This window comes from Dromaius novaehollandiae, chromosome 3 (assembly GCF_036370855.1).
Source record: "Dromaius novaehollandiae isolate bDroNov1 chromosome 3, bDroNov1.hap1, whole genome shotgun sequence".
Lineage (NCBI taxonomy): Eukaryota > Metazoa > Chordata > Aves > Casuariiformes > Dromaiidae > Dromaius > Dromaius novaehollandiae.
In genome coordinates this window covers 82,304,662-82,324,959 of record NC_088100.1, presented here as the reverse complement: position 1 = coordinate 82,324,959, position 20,298 = coordinate 82,304,662, and the positions used below count along the sequence as shown (strand labels likewise).

The window sequence follows — 20,298 nt, the reverse complement described above, 5'->3', positions numbered from 1 at the left end:
GACTGGTAGATGGCACCCACTGCCCTTGGAACCCATTTTTTTAGTAACTGACAATCGAAGAGCTTATACTTCAAAAAAAAAAAAAAAAAAAAAAGCAGCAGTTGCAGTATGCTTACTTCAAATATAAATATGTTTTAGAGTATAAATGACTGTATTCAAGAGGAGACATTACAATCAGCTTTAATGCAAAGGGAATGTTTGCATGAATTTATCTATTTAAAGAGATAATACAAACATTCAAGCACTTTTAAAATCACTGCAAGCCTCTCTTTTAATCACTTGGTATTACACAAAGAACACCTGACCAATGGGTGTGGAAGACCTGCTAGGGCAGTCAGTAGAAAACTAAATTCAATCTGATTCGTGCTCTACCACAGGTCCGCTGTATATCCTTGGTCAGTCACTTTATCTGCACATCAATTTCCCATTGTGATAGAATAGGCATACAGATACTTAGATCATTTTCCAAAATACGCAAGGGACTCAGGATCCTAAATCACACTCCTCAGCCGAGATCTTTTCAACAGTCTTGATTCCCTCAGTACTCAGATCTTCAGCTGCACCCTGACCCTCTTACGGGAAACTGATAGCGAGCAGTGCAGCTCTGCGCTGGGGATACTCTAGAGAGCTTCAAGCGAGGCTGAGTGTGTCTCCCTGCACAGTGAAGCATCATGTCAAAGAAACCACAGCCAGCACTAGGCAGAGTTAACTATTGCAAGCACTGAAAGCCATGCAATCGTGTCAGCCTAACATTCACTCTACTCTAATGTGTATTGTCTCTATGTGATCTTGCCCCGGAGCTACTGGTTTAGCTCCGACTACAAGACTTCTCCCCACTGTTCTGCTGCACAGAGCACATAGATCTACTGATCCCATGAGAGAAAGACAGTTTTGGTAACGATGGCTAAAGGACATTCTCAAATCCTTCTTTTACGAATTGGTTGTACTTGCTGAGACACTTTTCAAAGCTCTTCAATACAATGGTTCAATCAGATGGAAGCTGTCACTTAGTCCTCACCAGGAAACAATTCCCTTGCATCCAAATCACGCTAGGTATAACCTACTGCATCCCATTTAATCAGCTTTCGGGACTAGCAACAAAAACCTGTGTTAAAACAGGAAATCACCAGTGTGCTTGCCTAATTATTATGCAACCCTGCAGCCAAAAATCCTCCTAAGGAAGAGAATCAATCACCTTTCTGCTTGCATTCCTCCAGCAATGGAAGAGAAACCCAGCATTTCAGATTGTATTGTGCTTTTGTCTACTGACACTGTGGGTGGGACACACAAAGTAACTGGCTTAAATCACAGCAGGGGAGATTTAGGCTAGATCTCAGGAGAAACCTGCTAACAGTGAGGATAAGAACCATCAACACAGAATGCTCTGGAAGATGATGATGTTGCTGTCACTGGTGATTTTTAAGAACAGGTGAGACAGACTGCTGTCATGAATAAAATAGGTATAATTAGCAGGGAGATGGACTTGCTGAGATCCCTTCCTCTGCTGCAAAGTGGAAAAAACAATCAATAATGAGAAAAGTGTGTAGACAGTGCTTACCGATTGGTGTGAGAATTACAATGCATAAACCAGCTGCGGTTGTTGTCAACGTACATGGCCCATGCTTTGTCGTCCTTGCCCAGCATCATGTCCTTGACTACATTAATCCTGGCAATACCAAAAGCTGGATCCGGATGGTTATCGTACCGGTCCACATGCAATTCCCAGTAATGCACTCCCTTGGAGAAGGTTGCTGTGCCAAGAACTACCCGGTCATCATAACTATTGCAGGTGGCCGTCTGGTTGTCATTCGACAGCACTATGTCTCTGTGAGCTGAGGAGGGGTCAAAGGTGAACCATGCCACTGCACAGGGAAAAAAAAGGAAAAGCAGCATTATGGCAGAATGGGCTGTGCTGAAGTGTCATCTGCTTTACTGCAATTAGGAGAATAAGATTCTACCTTCCTAAAGCCCCCACTGCACCTTCAGGTAACAATCTCTCCTTGTTACTGTAGGCAGTTGCACAAGATTGCTTTGCACCACTACCCAGCTGCTTTTCAGCTCAGAAGTGACTGCTGGTTAGTAAGAAGGGAAGAAAGGAATGCTTCATACAATCTGCATAGCCTTTGAAAATTTGAAAGATGTTTTTCAGTTCATTTAGCTTAAAGGTGCTGTGGAAGTGTAAATTACTCGTGCCTTATATTATTTGTGCTTGTCTCTTAGAATGTGAGCCTCTAAGGGCAGATACTTTGTTCTCACACAGTAACAATAGTCACTGAGGAGACCAAGGCTTCTCCATACTACAGCAACTGCTCACATAAGTAAATCAGTTCAGGAATGCCTTTAACAGAAATGGATTTTCAGTGTGTCTATGTTGGTTAGGACTGATTTCACTAGTTTATCAAAAGAAAAAAAAAAAACGAGAAAAAGCTCTTAAAGTATACATATTTTATACTGGCCTATTTTGGCAATACAGCATAAAAGTGGAAGTGATTAGTCCCAGCATGTGCTTCTGGATTCATTACAATATCATTAATGAAGATGAACTTCTTGTAATGCTCATATGGATGTCGAGTATAATTGCACAGGAACATGCATGAATTCCCATCTCTGTCTTATCAAACCTTACTGTGACACTGTATCAGTAGTGAAGAAAAATACAAATGCCAAAGAATGATGGAGAAGTGGAGACAAGGAGTGGCATACAAATATGCTCAGTGTGTCGTATAATTGCCTCCTTATGCTAAAACAAATCAGAATCTTTAATTAAACCCCAAACCTCTACGACCAAATAAAATTGCATGATTTGAAACCTGAAGTGCTATTGACAATGCAAAATCCCCAAAAGCCTAAAGAAATGGACTAGTTTAATTTTATAGTTAGTGAATTTAGGACTGAATTGTTCCCTCCAGATACTGCAGGTTCACTCTTCAGCCCTACTATGCTACAATGCTCAACAGAATACACCTACACCTGCATATGCTTTTAGGCATTGACTTTTGCATATACGCTTGGCAGAACTCATCATCTGTATGTGCACTAGATCCAACCAGCACTAAAAGTGTGCACACAGAAAGATACATGTGGTTTGAGGGACACGCTACGCAATCCTCTAGCTTACACACAGAAGAGACAGCAGGGACAGCAGCAGCATAGCCCTGCCTTACTGCTCTGCCTTCTTCAGCTCTGACCCGGAGGTTCATGCTAGGAGGGGGGCTCAGTCTGCGCATGCTCAGTCCTTGACCTCTCTGCTGAGCTCATCCAAATTCTCTAGGCTAATTAGTGCCAAATATATTAGTGGATTTAATGGGATGCAAGTATCCTGCCACTGAGACCTGCAGCTTTTCATTCAGAAATTGGCAAAAAAGAAACCTCACCATCTGATGTCTGTAAAACCACTGTCTTGCTGTAAGGACCAACTCCTGATGAATTAAAAGCTTTGACTCTTGCATTATAGGTACTGTTGAAATGAAGGCCATCAATAGTACAGAGGGTCTCCTTGCCAACATATACCTCCTAAGCAATGCGAAAAAGAGAGAGAGAGAGAGGGGAACACAGTTTAACTGTACCTCATGACCACACAGAAAGACTTCTAAATATAAACCACATGTACAAAGCTTCTCATTGCTTCAGAGAATGTAGAGTTTATTTTGTTAAAACATGGACAACTAGAGCAGAAGAGACATCAAGGAAGATCAGCAGTGGACACAGTAAGATAAAGCTGGGAGGGTACACCAATAAAGAGCAACATAGAAAAATCTTATTTTTTGTACTCTTTTCCTAAAACATCTACTCCAAAATACTATTTTGGACTGTAGTCCCAGGGTTTGACCACCCAAGGCCATTCTTATATATATTTATGTAGGACAAAAATAAAAAGAGGACATATTGAAGAATGAAAAATACAGTAAGCATAGTCTTATTCTATTAGAAAGGTTGTCTCATGCCTTTGTTAAAATATAATTTTGAAAGCTGTAACTACAGAGCTAGAAGAAACCAGACTCCTGAAGATTAGGATCACATGTATCACATGATAAAATAGCAACTAAAGCAGAGACATAACAAATGTCTGAAATGATGTATAAAACAGCAAGCACTTGTATAATGTGAAATATTTCAGGAGGAGAAAAATCTAGATCTTTCCACCTCTGATTTCTCTGATTCTGTGAAATCCATTGATACATGGTAGCAAAGGCCCTAAAGAGCTTAAGACTGTGACTAAGCAGACCACTTAGGCCACAGTTCAGTAGGACACTTAAATATATGCCCAGGAGTAGTCCTGTTCATCTTTGCTATGAACCTATAGCGAATTAAGTATGTGATGAATAAGAAAGGGATTACTTAAGTTTACAACAGGGCATGTGTTTGTCCATGTTGCTACAATGGCAATAGCTACAAGTAGCAAAGTCTCTTGGGTCCTGAGTTAGCCTATGATCTTTCATGGAGAAAAAGAAACATTTTAATAGAGCAGTTTAATTTATCCCCATATTATAAAATATACCATCTTGGTGAAAGGTTGTATTTGTTGGACAACTCTCCCATCTAGATCATAATCCTAGAGTTTTAAAGACTGAGATCATTTCATATCTTTTCAATACAAAATCTTGACACAGCAGCACTGGGAGTCTTGAAACCTTCGCCAGTTATAAAACCTCCCACACAAATGGACCAAGATGCATCCTCACCTTGGATATGCACCAGCCTGAAATCTTGTTTATCCACAGGTATTTATTTAGATGTGAATAAAACTTGAAAAGGCTTATCCAAGACACTCAAATTCATAACACCTCATTCATAATATCTCACTCATAACACACTGATAACATGCTTGCCTAATAATATTAACTATATCAGCAGCCCTCAGCCAGTCATTCACAAAGATGATACCTTTTCACACTTTCAGTCGTGGAGACCAGCCTCTTCAAACACATGTGAAACAATACTCAGATCAAGGAATCAGGGAGAAGTTCCAAAAACCCAGTGCCCTGTCCAAAATATCCCTCTCTCTTCTAATGAGGGGCATCCAAATCTGCCTTGATGGCTACAGATGTAGCAGTTTGGCACAGGGAGGCAATTACTCAGATGGAACGATCCCAGGCCATTTTCAGCTTTAGAAACTTTTAGGTACTAGAGACCTTAGGTTTCCAGTGGGAAGCCAGTTTGCAGTTCCTGAAGAAATGGCATCACATATTCCTGGCAAAATTTCCCATTTATGAAGAGAGCTGCTGTACCTGCAATGACCTCCAAATGGTTTCAAGGCATTATCCCCTAGGGAATGCAATGGGCTAGTCCAGTCCTGAAGTAATAAAAGCATGAACAATAGCAGCAAGTCTGCCTCTGGAGGAAAGGCCACAGCTTCCAGCAGGACACGGCTGGCCAAAAGCCAATTGAGTTATTTCTACAATTTGTTTATCAGGATGGGGGGTGGGGCAGGAGTCTAGAGGTATCTTACACTTGCAAGCATGAGTAAGTAGTTGTGGAATACAAGGTCTGGCGGGATAGCATTTGGGATGCTTTCCCATACTTATGAACACCATCACAGCCATGTTGGAGGAAAGCTTTTGTTAGCCTGGTCTCATCCACACCCAGAGAAAAGGTTTAAAAATCTGATATTTTTATGCAGGATCCAATTTTTACTCAGAAAACCAGGAAAATTTTAATTGCATTTCTTGACCAAGAAGCTCAGCTGTTGAAACAGGAATGCTAGAGTTGGGGCTTTGAAGAAATCTCTGATTTGTGGAATGTATCACTTTCAGCTCCTGCAGATAGTATAGGATTTTCTCCTCTGGTATATTCCATGTGGGTCACGTAGTAGACACGGTAGTGACCTGAAATTCCATCTCAACAAGGCCCTCTTTGCCAGAGCCTGATGAAAAATGTCAACCAAACTTCCTACCCAAGCCAGAGATTCCTCTAAAGAGCAGAATCTGCACCCGGGGCTTTCCAGAGCCAAGCAGCAGAAGCGGGGATGCTTTGGCAACCTTCCCTACCCCCTCTTCCCCCCTTCAGACAGACACAAATCCATATTCTGAGGAAACTTCAATACAAAGAAACACAAATAAATGCTGAATGAAATTCTCACTCGGAATTGGCCACCATCTCCATCATCAAGTTCCAAGATATAACCCTCCACCGGGTTGTGGCTCAAAGGTGGCATCCTCCAGGCCAATGTCACACTGTTGTTTCGGGTGCAACACTTCTCCAGCTGCAGTAATGGGACGGGTGGCACTGTAACAGGAACTGAGTACAGATTAGTGTAACTCTGCCCTAACCCATTAGTCTGTGCTGTGAGCAAGATGATGACTGGTCACTTCCCTCCCCTCACAGGGGAAACAATATTAGTTAGGAATAGGGCTGGTAACAAAATGGTTCCTTTTCCCTTCACTAAAACAAAACCCGGTAAAAATTATGTAACAAAATGTTGTTCTTTGGTTGGGCAAACTACTTGGCTTAAATAGAGACATTTAGGCTGAAACATTTTTATTTGGAAATGCTTCTGTGGTGCCTCATAACCACCACAGCTTGGGAGTCTCACATCTGGTTTCCTTTCTAGGGGTCACTGGCTGGAAGAGTTTTTTTCTCTTGTTACAGAAGTTTTGCCCCTTCATCTCCAAAAGGAGAGATGGAACAGCAAACAGCAGAGGCAGGGGGTGTCTCAGACTATGGAGCCACGTGGGAGATGCAGTGCTGTCAGGGAGCCCAGCTCACAAAGAATGGGAATATTAAATAACGTAACAGCCACAGTCCTTAAAGCACTGTGGTGAGATAAAGGCTGAATTCTACTGGAAGCAGAAAAACGATTTTTCACAATAATTTTTTTAATCTATTCTAAAATCCCCATTTTTTCATCAAAATCAGCTTGGATAGAAGTCGTTCTTATGGCAGCCATACTTGAAAGAAACTTTTAAAGAAAGTTGTTCCAATTGCAATCCCTTGGTTCGGATAGCAAGAGGAACTTCAGCATCACAAGAGACTGCTTTTGGCTCCATGCACTTGGAAATTACAGATGTGAAGTTACCTACAGATATGCTTTTTTGAGTGGCTCAGGATAAACAGCAAAAGACTGTTAACCAGACCAACATCTCAAAAATAAAAATAAACAGAGTAAAATATTCAGCTATGCCTCTATGGAGAAAGAGCCCTTCACCACATTTTCCATACTAGGCCAAACTAAACTCTCACTGTTCTCCCTTCACTGGAAATTATAAAGTGAAATTTCAGTCTTCTGGAGACGACTGGCATGTAGCTTATGTACCACTGAAATCTCAGAGGTTAAGTGGGATATAAGCGATGTACAGGCCCTAGCCTGGTCTTCTGCCCAAGGCTGAATTTCATCATTCAGGATCATTTCCGCAAAATTCCATGGCCTCTTGCAAGGGGCTGAGTGCTCTGAGCATTTCTTGACTTAGCTCTTAAAAATGTCTATTTGCTCTTCTTTTCTCTCTCTGACCCTCTAGATTATTTTCTGTGTTCTGTCTGTGTAAGAGCAAGCTCTCAAGCTGTTCTTTGGTCCTACTCTACTGTGTATAAAAAAGGACTGTTTACATTTTGCGTAACAAGTACTCAGTGGGAAAATGGTTACTGTTGTGTTAGGAGGCTAAATCTTCACCCCCATTTTGAAAGTGGCATAAAAGACAATTATCATACTTGTGATAAACAATACAGAAGCTACTGTGGCCTTCCGTTGGCATTACCAACCACTGCATTGAACTCAGATGTTTTGTAGCCCAGGAGTGTGGCACCAAAGAAAAGAGCTTTAAAATAAGCTCTTGAAGATTTTTCTGCAAAAACAGAAGAAGAAAAGCCTTGTTGCTTTTTCTTCATCTTTAAGGATGATTCGGAGGATATTATAAACAAAAGTCTGCTTGTTTTTTCACATGAAAAGTTCAGACTTTGCTCTCTCTAGAAGGCACTGTGTCTACAGAAGTAGCAGAAATGTGACAAGAGTCAAAAAACTGAAAGTGAGGGATTCAGAGGTAATGAGAATTTTAAATGAAACATTTAAGTTGGAGGTTTTGTTTGTGTTTGTTAGCATGTGTAATTTCAGTGATTAATGAAGCCTGGAGAAGATACGGCTGTGTCAGCCATCCACACTCCTGTCACTTTAGTAAAGCTGGTAAGGCTCTCAGGAGGCATTCACTAGGTCCTCTCTGCTTCTGAGACTCCTTCTGGCAAAACTAGATAAAGACCTAATTCTTGAAATTTATAAAGTGCAAAATTATCGACAGTCCCACACCCTCAATAAACTGCCAAAATTCCACCTCTCCAATCCCCTGCCAAAAGCTCTTGGGAAGACTGAAGGGAAGTTTTTAGGGATTGTTCACATAAGGCAAAAAGGTGAAAGAAGAGCAGAACTCTTGGGGAAGAGTAACTTGTTTGTAAGTCACTTAATTCTTGAAGTAGGAATGTCATGCAGGATTAGAATATGTTTTCATATTTTAAAACACATTTGTTCTCATTTCCTGAAGAGAATAGGAAACTTGGCCCTATGTATACAATACCGTGGGGAAGACCTGGGCTTCTTTATTTTGCCACTGGACATTTAAGTTTGTGTGAGTAATCCTTATCAACCTCCTACTCACTTCAGGCCAGCCTGTGACCTGAACTGTACAGCCACACAGTAGTTCAAGGAGGGGTAAGAAACTCCCACAAAGCACCTGCCCAGCTTTGCTGGATGACGCTTGCTACTGTTTCCCTCCTGCCTCCCTCCTAGAGCAGCCAGACAGGGATGGGCAGAGATTTACCTTGACTTCAGATTCCCTCTAGGAAGAGAGAGGATGAAGTCTTGTAAAAGTCAAAGGAAAGTGTAAAGGGAGTTGAATAACTGGGACACTGAGATATGCTTCATAGTGAACAGCAATATGACAACACTAAGAAAAGAAAAATATACGCTATCAGAATAAAAATGAAGATTTAGATGTTAAATTACAGCACTGTCCCACTTCTTGTGCAACTTAATGTCCTTTAGAGAGTTTTTGAAAGAAAGGATTAAAAATACAAAGGGAGGATGATGCTGCATTGGCATAGCAAGACCTATTAATGAGCTGGATTAATGTCCTGCTGTTATAAAAGTGCTTCATGCAGGTCACCCTTAGCTAAAAATGCAATATTGATGTCTCACATCAACTCAGCAGTTTCAGAACACATTGCTCAATGCATCTCATAGCCAATCTCCTCTCAGGGTACAGTAAGCTGCTCTAAAGTTTCATTTACTGTTTGTCAGCCTGTCAAGGAACTTGTGCTCTCCACTCTCCCTCATATATTAATTTTTAAAGGATTACACACAGTGAAAGAACAAGCACATCACAAGCATGTAACCTTTGACCTTCTCCAAAACTGCAGTTTGGCTAGGTCAATCCTGAGTCACTGCTGTAGCAAGCACACTACAGTGTTATTACGAGAGAAGGAAAGCCCACAGGCAAAGACCCATGTTCAAGACGCAAACCAGACACAACTTAGGATAAAGATTGCTGTGAAACAGTTACTCCTTCATTATTAGTGCTGTGTATTTGTGGCTGGAGAAGCAGAGCGGAGTCGCTACGGGAGACGTGTCTGGGGAACCCTCAGGGACTAGACTGCAGAAGAGGGGAAGGAGTCCCACCTGACAAGGAGCAGTATATCAGTGGTTACTTGAAGGCAATGCAGAAAAGTAATTGGGGGGGGGGGGGTGGATGTTACTATGCCATGCTAGTTGAAGGAGTAGCTGTGGGTTGTATAGTATGTGTAGCAGGGTCTCTGAAACAGATTTGGGTATTGTGAAAAGATCTGTGGCAGGAATCAAGGCAGGAAGGTTAACCCTGGACTAAGTCACAAGACAGGAGGGATTTGCAGAGGAAGAAAGGAACCTGGGAAAAGAGTGGCCAGTCCATGTCTGAAGCTATGCCAACCATTCGCACCTATTCTTCATTTTACAACAACCCAAGCTTGCATGACAATTCCAGCTGTTTGAACAACCAACCTGGAACACATTTTTGCCTCTATCCATTGCTTGATCTGAGGAAAAGTCACATACACATTGCGCCAGTCACTGAGAACAGGAATTTTGTGCCAAGACACTCAGAAAAAGCAACAGAGAGACTAAAATAGAGATGGAGGAAAAAGATGTGGGATAGCTCAAAATGCCAACAAATACTAGAGCTACAGATATCTCTCAGCAGGTCAGCTAGCCTGGGGAGTGTGGGACTCTGGGCTATCAGTGAGACACTTTAGTTCACATGACTGATTAAGCATCACTTCTGCACATATCACGTTTCTGCTCCCTGCACAGTTAATTTGGTACTGAGAAACTTTTATTTTTCATAGAAGAAACAGTCCCTGATCTTTATTTACTGAGGTTAGCTTTGGATATGTGCTTATACAGAATCCACTAGTAAGGTACATGAACAAGTCATCAAAGCAAATTTAATGTGATTTGTTCTCATTTTCATTCTTCTTTGTCTAACACAGTGAATCAATGTTTATTTGCAAGCAAGCTTTCACCTCTAACTGACCCATGCAAGGTTGCTGAGGTTGAATGAGGCCAGAGTTTGAAAAAAATATATTAGAAATTCAGTCATGCAGTAAGCATCAATAATGATATTACAGACCTCATATTGCAAAGCATTTGGAATGAAACAACCTGCAGCTGGAAGAGCCATGCTGGCCCTATTCTCCTAGGATCTCCCAATTCTCCCTTTACAGATTAGCTCTGATGTCTTCAATGCATCTACTGTTGTCAGATCAATCAGTACAGCGAGTTGGTACACTCCCCTCACACCAAACATTTGGCAAAGATTGATGACTCTGGTGCAATGGGGTTAGTAGAACTGGAGAAAGAGGAGCAGATGTGAAGAGACATTTAGATGTTTTTGCAAAACTGGAGACTCAGAAATATGCAAGTGCTGACGCTATAAATAGCAAAACATCACCCTGGAACACCAGCTTCTCCTCACAGTCTGTAAAGTGTTGTTCCTAGTAAGTTCTCACTTCAAGTGACCTGTTGTTAATTAGCAAACTAAGTGGGTAATTTAGTTAGATTCTTTATGTTTGGCATGGAGAGTGGTGGGAGGTAAGCCAGTATTAAATCTAAACTGATTTAAACAGATCAATGCAGATAGTATTCAGAGAAGTTTTATCAGCTATATTTCTTCTCTATTGACTCTGCCTCCTTAGCTGTCAAAAATTCAAAAGAGAAATTCACATATGCTGTTAAAGTAACTTATTTAATACAAGCCATTTAGGCCAAGATGCAAACTGTTCTTGGTGAGCAGACTTTGGCCTTTAACTATTTACCCATTGTTTCTCCACAGATTTATCTGGCAAATTACCCACTCTAATTACTTCACCTTGGGCCTCTTGGGTTCACAATTAGGCCCAGAGAGAACAGATGAGCTGAACAGAAATCTTTATGTTCACCTGGAGTCAGAAAAAAAACAACATCACAACACAATTATCCTTAACTCATTCATTAACTTCTGACAGCCTCTACCCAGTCACCCACATGCATAGTTAAGGCCTGAATCACCACTGAGAGAAGATAATGGCATCATTCCTAGGGATCACAGTGGGCTTAAAAACCAACCAGTCTATGTATCTATCTATTTAATTCTGATGCAGGCTGTCATCAGGATCCATATAAACCAAGCATATTACAACTGCATGATTTTTCTTTTCTTTTCTTTTTTTTTCTTTTTCTTTTTTTTTTTTTTTTTTTTTTGCAAATGGCACCTATTGTTTATCAGCTTCTGCTTTTAAATACTTTTCTTAACATCCTCTTCCTTTTTTGTGTCCCCTGGGATCATTCTGATATGGAATCAAGGAATGGTACAGCTATTGAACTACCTTCCCGTTGTAATTCTCTGCCTCCTAAATTTTTTTAATCTAGGCACTGTTTGCAGCACAGTCTGGATATAAGAAACAGAGGCTCTTCCCCTGTTCAAGCATATGCACGTAGGAAATATCTATTTACCACTTCAGCTCTTCCTGACAAGACAGTAGTAACTGGTATTTTGAATTATCTATGTTAAATTTAAGAACGCTACAAAATGGCATGAAGTTTCATGCAACTAACGTCTTTCTCATCTTCAAAGCTGTCAGATAGTCCTGCCCTGAAGAATTTATTTTTTCAAATCTTTAACCGCACCTAATATCACTGCTTGAGCTTGTTCAGGTCATTACAGGTGAGGTGAGCACATCCCTTTAGCAAACACATGGTAACTCGCATTTGCTGGAAAACTATCCAGCAATTATAAGTCATTCCTCTTTCCTTTTTCTACAGTCCCCTTCTTCCCAGTGCTGTTTCAAAAGATGCATGGAAGACAGAAAAAAAACACTGAATCACAAAAGCTCACCCCTACATTTCATCTGAATAAAATCCAGCTGGTGAATCGAGTGCAGTAAAGGTTCACTATCCAAAGTCAGGTCAAACTCAGCAGACACTTTTGGTTCCAAGGCGCCTTTGACCCACTGTTCCTGAGATACTTGAACACGTTTGATTAAAGCATCTGAGATCTGAAAGAGAGTACCAGGCTTATAAGACTGCAGACACAGCAGCACATTGCAACACACAAGTGGCATTCTGCCACTTGTACATACAGCACAATGAGATTAGGAATATGATATTAAAGTTGAAAGAGGACGTGATAATTTTGCAGTGAGTTCCATTTATCTTGTATCCTTTTGTTACATCTTTTCAAAACAAATCCCATCTTAAGAGTAGGAAAATAAAAATTGTAGTTATAAAGCATGTTAAGATTGTGTTAGGTATCATGTCTCTGAATGCCACATATGCTTCTGAACTCTGTTCTCTGATCTGCAGAGTCCGGCTGTGCTCCCCTGTTTAGAAAGCAGCTGCATAAAGAGAGTTTTAAATGTTAGAAGGTGTCTCTATTTAGCAGAGATGATTCAGTAGATGAAAGTTTGAAGCAAGAAAAAAGTCAAATGGTAAAGAATGTGTATATTTGAGTGAGAGAGCTAAGTTGTCAGAACAGATTGCCAAAGAATATGATCGATTTTCTAACATTCCATCAAGACTGAATCCCACTTTTAAAACTCTGCTCTACTTCAGCCCACAGACAATTAGGCCAAAAGTCAGACTAAAACTACCGCAGTGGACTCTTCTGCAAGTGAAATCCTGTCTCTATGGGAATCAATGAACTCAATTGTCCCTGAGTTCAGTGAAGCATTTGGATATCTGGAATCCTTCCCAAAGAGTGTCCTGTATATTATAGCAGAATATTCATCTGCATAGGCCAGAAAGAAGAATTCTCCTTTATTGCAGGAGTTCAGATATCCTCCCTTGCTACTCCTATTGGAAGACACTTTTGTCTGGGCCCCTGCACCAACAGCTCCTAAACAGTCTGTGCAGTAAGTGGAGAAGCACCTTATAACCTTTCTACAACCCTGGGCCAGCTACTGGGGTGCTGGATCCCTTTGCTCTATCTCAGTACCCTTGTTGCAAGAAAAGTTGCTCTAAGTAATAGAATGCTTCAGTGTTTGCTGGTTACCTTGAAATCATCACTAGATAAACCAGGGAAAAGTAAAAACAAAAGTATTCTTAATATCAAATGTGAATGAAAAGAATGAAGCCACAAAGTTTTTAAGAAAAGTAAGCTGAAATGAAAACTAAGCACATCTCTAGCTAGCATGTAGATAAGATAAGGTTTCATCTGCCCTGTAGTATCCAGTTGGCAAGCTGTTAAAATACTTCGTAGTCTTGGGATTAATATACATCACACATTCCTAGCTCTTGTTTGAGACCAGACATGGCAGTAACCAGTAAATCTGGAGTGATAATAGGTTTAAGTTGACTAACTCTCATCCTGTTTTTACGGATATTCTGACAACCCTCTAGCATGCATTCATGTGTGCAGCAGGCCCTGTTCAGCTGACAGCCACATCATTTTGTTTGATGTGCCTTTCTTGTTAGGCAATTAATAAGGCAGTAAAAATAATAAGGCAAAATTAATTAATTTTATTAAATAAATAAAACAATAAAATTAATTGCGCAAAATGAATTAGGCTATAAAACTCTTCTATTTTATCTCATCAATTGGCCATTTCACTGCTTGCCCCATCTCCTCCCCCATTTTGGTAATGGTAACCATGAAGGTCTCTTACAGCTTTCTGTCTGGAATCTAGACTCAGTAGCAACTGGAACTGAGTCAGAGAAAGGCAAATGGTAAAGAAGAGACACCTGCCAATTATCATGTTGTAGTTTAACTTGGGACCTAGCCCTAAAATCTTATTCGCTTTTTACTGAGGCAGACTCCACTGGGCCTTGCACACATCTTCAAACTTTAGTACACAACTCCCGTGAGTAGTCTGCTGCAGAAAAGACTGAATAACATCTTCAGGTTTAGTGCAACTGAAATTGTACACAAAGAAACAGTTGGCATATAAGCAACAATATCCTGCAATTTTGGCCATGTTTTGCAAAGAGGGGGTACCTGGAATCTTCTACTCCTACAAACCTGTCTTGTAGCCCTATGAGGTGCAACTACCTCCCAGGAAAAAAAGCTACACTCAAGACCTTAAGGCTGTATTTCCTCATACAGGAGATGCTGGAAGAACTCTTTCACATGCTGAAGCAAAGAAGAGAAGTACTACTCTTCTGAGTCACAGATATTTTCAAAAAAGTCAGAAATGGAATTAGGTGCTGTGTTGAGTTTTCAGACAGGAATGAAACAGTATTTTGGACCAGAACTAAGGGGTGGTAAGAGGAAAGACTTCTGCAGTAAGAAAGATGGTGGGACCTTGCTCCCAGAAGAGGCAACCGGCTGTGTGAGCTACATCAGTGTGCTTCCTCTATGTGGTTTTACATGTCTGTTTCACACAGCAAAACGAGCAAGAGTTAGGCTGTGCGTCCTGGAGCATCGCCATGTCTGGGGCTCTTGCAGATTCTGCAGGAGACTGAGGCACTGCAAACTTGCTGGACTGGATCTTTTGTGTCCCAGTCCAGGTGCTTTTAACTCTTTAGGAAGATTCCCATTGACATCCCTTGTCATTTTAATTTTTAAAACACTTCTTCATTGTTTCCTTTTGTATAACTTCACTTTTGTCTTGCTTAAATGAGGTATTTCCTTTATACATTCTGAGCAGGAGGGAATGGCAGTGCTGCTATCATTCAAGCTGTATTTATTCAGAGAAAGGAGCTGCCCAAAGTATCTGTCTGGCTCCAAGGGCTCAAATTGTCTTCTGCCTGAACAACACTGAAAAAAATATAATTCTCAAAAAAAATTAAAAAGTATTTCTCACTGATTACTGATTATTTCTCACTGGTTAGTTACACATGGGTCATAGTCAATGATCATGTTAAGATTTTGGGCCCAAATCAAGAAAGTGTCCTTATTCATGTAAACAGGTTTCAGTTCCACTGAAGTTTATTGGGGATAAAACTGGGCTTGAAGTTCAATGTATGTTTAAATCAATGGTTTCCCAACCTGTTTGTTTTGCAGATCCCTAATTACCTGTGTAGAGGTTCTTTGCTCACTGACAACAGACTTTATGTGGTTACCTCTCACCAACCTATTAGAAGTAGGCCAGAGATGCCCAGAAGTCCAAGCCCACATGTTGAAAACTAATATTTTAAACAATTTCTGGGATCATTTTGAATTTAAGTATGTGCTTAAAGTGTTTTTCTGAGCTCTGATCTTAGAAGATACTGTACAGACTTTCTCAATTTGGCATAAATTATATATTATGTGACCACAAAATAGAGAATCCATAAAATCATATCAGCATTGGTATACTTGAGGGTTGCATTAAGTTGGCTCTTTACAGATCATTAAGTTCATAAGCATTGTGACATTTTGTTCTCCTTCCGATGTTGCCTTTGAACCATCTATTGCTTCAAACCACACATATTCTCAGTATGGAAGTAAACCTGGAAACTTCTAAATTGCCAGCTGTAAAAATATGCCTAAATCAATTTCAGAACTGTGGTGAAATGCCCATCTCATTCGAGCTTCTAAATTTGAAGAATTCTATCATTTTCTTTACAATTTTGCCTACTGGAAACTTGCATGTTTATATAGACTATTTCACACTTTCTCCGAAATGACCACTGACCAACATAACACACTGTTTAACAATTATTACATACCATATTTCCACAGATATAACACATGAGTGATGTACCCAAAAACTCAGCAATTTGGCAGCAGCACAATTATACATGTGATCTATATGAATCAATTCCATTTCACTTAGCAGCCCCTTCTGCCTCTGTCCCACCTGCTCCTGTTACTGATTACCATTCCTCTTCTGCTTTTGACTTTTTGTGTTATGTGAAGGTGCAGGATGGACAGGGAGACAGTGCATCAGGGTGAGTCCTCTCACATCAGGTGGCCAACAGCGCATGTATTGTGCCGAGTTACCACCTCAGCGAGTCAGGCTAATTCCAGACCTCAATCAGTGTGACTGTTTGAAGACTGACTTCTCTTCGCTGGAGATTAATACCAACACCAGGCTAGATGGACCTTTAGATGCTACTAAGAGGGGTTAAGGTGAATGTCAGAGATGGAATAGGCTAATTAGCCAAACACTCCATTCTTAGATGTACCTGTAAATTATTTTGGTTTTTTTTCCCCCACAACACTGGAAAGGAAAATACCTGTAAAAATCCAGAGGGATCATTTTCTTTGATAACTTCCAGGCAGTATTCCATAAGCCCTGTTGACTGGCGTAGCTTCAGTGTACAGTGATTTATCTGGTCCCAAACAACCTGGAAAACAAATATCAGTATAGTTCTGGTAATTGCCTCAGCTTCCAGTGAATTGTATAAATTATTTCAGAAGAGGTAACAAATGGAAGAGAGTGTTAAAGCTATGCTTAATTTAGCTGCCATATGGGCATTGCCACATTTCCATCAGCTACACTCATTTGCTCTGTATTGTAAATACCGATAATTAGTTTGGCAAAATGTAACGCACAGGGAATCTCAATTTTCAGAGCAGATTAATTGCTCAAAGCTCAGGTTTGCTTGGGGCAGAAAGAGCAAAGAACATGTTTTTGCATGTGCAATATTCACACTTGTAATCAAACTTTCACTAAAGTTCAAGCTTTTAATAAATCTTTGACCTCAACACAACTATTACAGAGGAGGATAACAGGGTGACTTCTTGCAGATCATAGACTATCATTCTTTTCACAGTTCACAGCTGATCCTGTTCTATTTAAGGATGCATTGCTAGGATTAAGAAATAAAACAGATACATCTCACTTTTCTAGATTTTGGATTTTTTTCTGCTGTCACATAACTGTAAACTAAACCTAACAGTTCTGTGTAAAATAGCACAATTCCTGAGCATAACAAGTTAACAGGCATAAGCTGCAGGATAAACTATGCTGCTAGTCGGATATCCCAAATGTTGGTTCTTGTTAAGCATGAAGCTTTTTGAATGCTGATCTCTACTAGATTTTATTCGTTGGTTTTTGCTTCAGATTTTTCACTTCAGTTTTTCCTTATGTCTTAGATATTATTGTTACCAGCACTATAATACCTCAATATCACATAAGAAGTTCCATATTTCAAGGATTTTTGTCTGTTTAGAGATTTCTTGATTGCCCCTTAAAAGTTAGCCAAAAACATCACATAAATAAAGACTAATGGCCTGATTCAGCAGATTGCTGAAGCATGTCCCTGATTTTTAGCGTAGAAGCACAGGTCCACTGAACTGCTAAGCCTGAACCTGCTGAACGACTATAGGATTCGGTGAATAGGGATTTTCACTGTGTAAAGGGCTGGAGACTTAACAAAATGCCCATTAATACCAAGTGTCAAAAGCTATGTTCACCTGAATACTCACAGCTTATGAGAGTGGTGCTCACCTTTAGCTTGTGCTCACGTTCTTTGGTAACTTTTGTGAGCAGCTTTGCCTTTTGACGAGTTAATGCATCAACCAAGGCGTCGCACTGAGCAACAAGACAGGCTTCATAATCCAACCCGTTCTCCTAGAAGAAGATGAGATTCATACTCATCAAAGAAAGTGTATTTTACAGCTGAAGTTCTCGGTCATTCTTACTTGTTTTCCATTTAGAAGACATTTCCTTTCATGACGTTAGCATATTCTGTTCCCTTTCTGATTTCATTGTAGTTGTACCATTAACAGTGGGTTGCTATAAAATAAAACAGTAAAATGCTATGCCACAAAATGGGCTTATGTAAAACCTTCGTTTAGTGGCACTTTCCAGACAACGGATGTTCGGAAGACACATTAATATAACATAATTTAAAATCTAAACCTGACATACACAGTGCATACATATATGTATGTATTATAAGAGAGTTCTGCCCCATTCTGTTTTAATTATCCCACTGTAACTCCTTTGAAATCACTGGCTTTACACCATAATGATTAGAACAGAATTGTGGACCAAAATCTGATCCTGTCTGATTACAAGGAAATAATTCAGGTACAAATATTATTCTTGAGACTGCGTGTATTGTCTCAAGTACTTTTTTAAAAATAGCCAGCACTTGGCAAATGTAGATAGCTCATATCTTCCCTGGAAACACGTATTTGATTAACTTTTTAAAAGAAAAATGCAGGGCAGACTTTTATTCACACTGTGATAAAACTCTCCACTAGGCAGAGGCCAACATATGAGGTACACACCACATTTGTCCCCACTAAGTCCTGAGCAAGGCCTCAGTATCACATTAGCCTTACATAAGTTCCCATCTATAAATGGGGACCTAATCTTTGAACAAACGGTGCTGCCACAGAATCCCACTTGCACCTGTAGAAGTGTGGGTAAATGGTACTAAAAGGTCTCGTGCCGACCCTTTTTCTGGGGACAACTTTCACTGCCGTGGAAACCACACTGTAACACTCATTCAAAGGGAGGCTCTCCTTTGCTTTGTCTGCTCATGAGACTAGAAAACAGAGAAAGCTTTCAAGCTCCTTTTTCCAGTAGACCTTCAGTTGTCCCATCAGCTTTCCTCACAGTCTGCCATATCAAAAAAAGCATTAAATGCGAGATTATTTTAAACATATGCTTAAGGAGAAACATTTCTATGGCGAGCCATCACACACCCCTAACTCATAATTATCTTTTAGCTTTTGTTTCTGCATTTCTCTTCTCTTTTCAGTCCATTTGTTTTGGTCTTCGTTCTTTTGAGAGCAAATTTTTCAGCACTGCATTTCTTTCCCCCCACTACGATCCATGCATCCCTTTCTCCAGCTGAGGGAAGAAGGCTCGTCCTTCCTTAGGAGCTGCTTGGCCTGGCCTCCATGGCAGTCCTAGCCCCTACCACCAAGAGGAGAGAGGGGGATGGAGAGACCAGACAGCTGAGTTACTGTTCACAGGTCTGCTGCAGGCTCTTCCTGTGTGTGTCTCTGCCTCCTCTGCTTACATCACACCTGACTCCCCCTTAAGCGTACTTCTATCAAGCTACTCTTGAAGTGCTGTTTCCTGTACAGAACCTAAATCAGTAAGTGGCTGTACTGCAGCATTTTCTCCTTGTTTTCCATTCACACATCAAACAGGGTATTTGGCAGTATGCCTTTTCCAAATGAGAAAGGATGAAATTGCTACAGCAGATGGGAGAACGTGAAAATCAGATAATGACAGCAACAAGGAGGAACAAGGAAACAACAGAGGCAATGAGGAAACTGGAAGTTTCTAAAAAGAGCAGACCAAAAGATTTAAAGCTGGCCTCAGAAAGGAGAAAGGAAGGAAAAAGAGCAGAAACTATCAGATCTATGAAACAAAAAAGAAAAGCAGGTTATGAATTTGCAGATTGCTTCAGGCAAGGTAAAAGCACAGTTCCTGGTAGCTCTGGCATGCTCAGAGAAGGAAAAAAAGGGCGTGGATGGATGGCTGTCTGTTCTGTTCTGCATTGAAACAAGATAGTAACATGTACATATGGATCACTCCTTTGTGTAAACATACATTTCTAAGGCATTTTTTGCTGAGGGGTAAATGTTTGCATGTGTGTGTAGTACCACAATAAGATACCTACTAGTCATAACCTGAACTGAGACACGATTCTGGATATAAATCTACACACACAGAATACATCTATTCCCTCATACAAAACAGTCCAAGAACTGTTCTCTGGCCCATAGGCCAAAAGGCAAAGATCAGCTCATGGCATATCTAAACTCTTCTCTCCAAAATAGCATGGCTGTATGAAACCTGCCTACTGGGAGTAATCCCTGGTATGTGCTATCACCAAATCCCGCTCAGGCATCACCTGGCAAAAGTGCCATTTGTCATGGGACAAAGCTATGCAAGGGAGCTCATTAAGGGTTAAACTGTGTGGGTGATCATGATCCAAGCACTCAGGGTTATGCCCTAGCCCTGTTTTACTTAATA

The 20,298-nt window shown here is 40.4% G+C and overlaps 1 protein-coding gene across 9 annotated transcripts in view; it reads right to left on the bottom strand.

Moving 5' to 3' along the window:
- Window positions 1-20,298, bottom strand: part of TRIM67 (tripartite motif containing 67) — a 48,318-nt gene that overhangs the window by 18,977 nt on the left and 9,043 nt on the right. For 4 of the 9 annotated variants that reach the window (XR_010388466.1, XR_010388467.1, XM_064509279.1 and 1 more), the window contains exons 3-8: window positions 17,806-17,928; window positions 16,589-16,699; window positions 12,327-12,486; window positions 6,080-6,237; window positions 3,375-3,513; window positions 1,559-1,862 (exon numbers count right to left, since the gene is read on the bottom strand). Coding sequence is in view for 7 of the 9 variants with exons in the window: in XM_064509279.1 (XP_064365349.1) it covers window positions 1,559-1,862; window positions 3,375-3,513; window positions 6,080-6,237; window positions 12,327-12,486; window positions 16,589-16,699; window positions 17,806-17,928 (995 nt within the window). In the remaining 2 variants the exon portion in view is untranslated. The remainder of the gene's footprint in view (window positions 1-1,558; window positions 1,863-3,374; window positions 3,514-6,079; window positions 6,238-12,326; window positions 12,487-16,588; window positions 16,700-17,805; window positions 17,929-20,298) is intronic. The other 5 variants (XM_026117312.2, XM_026117311.2, XM_064509281.1 and 2 more) reach the window with 5 other exon arrangements.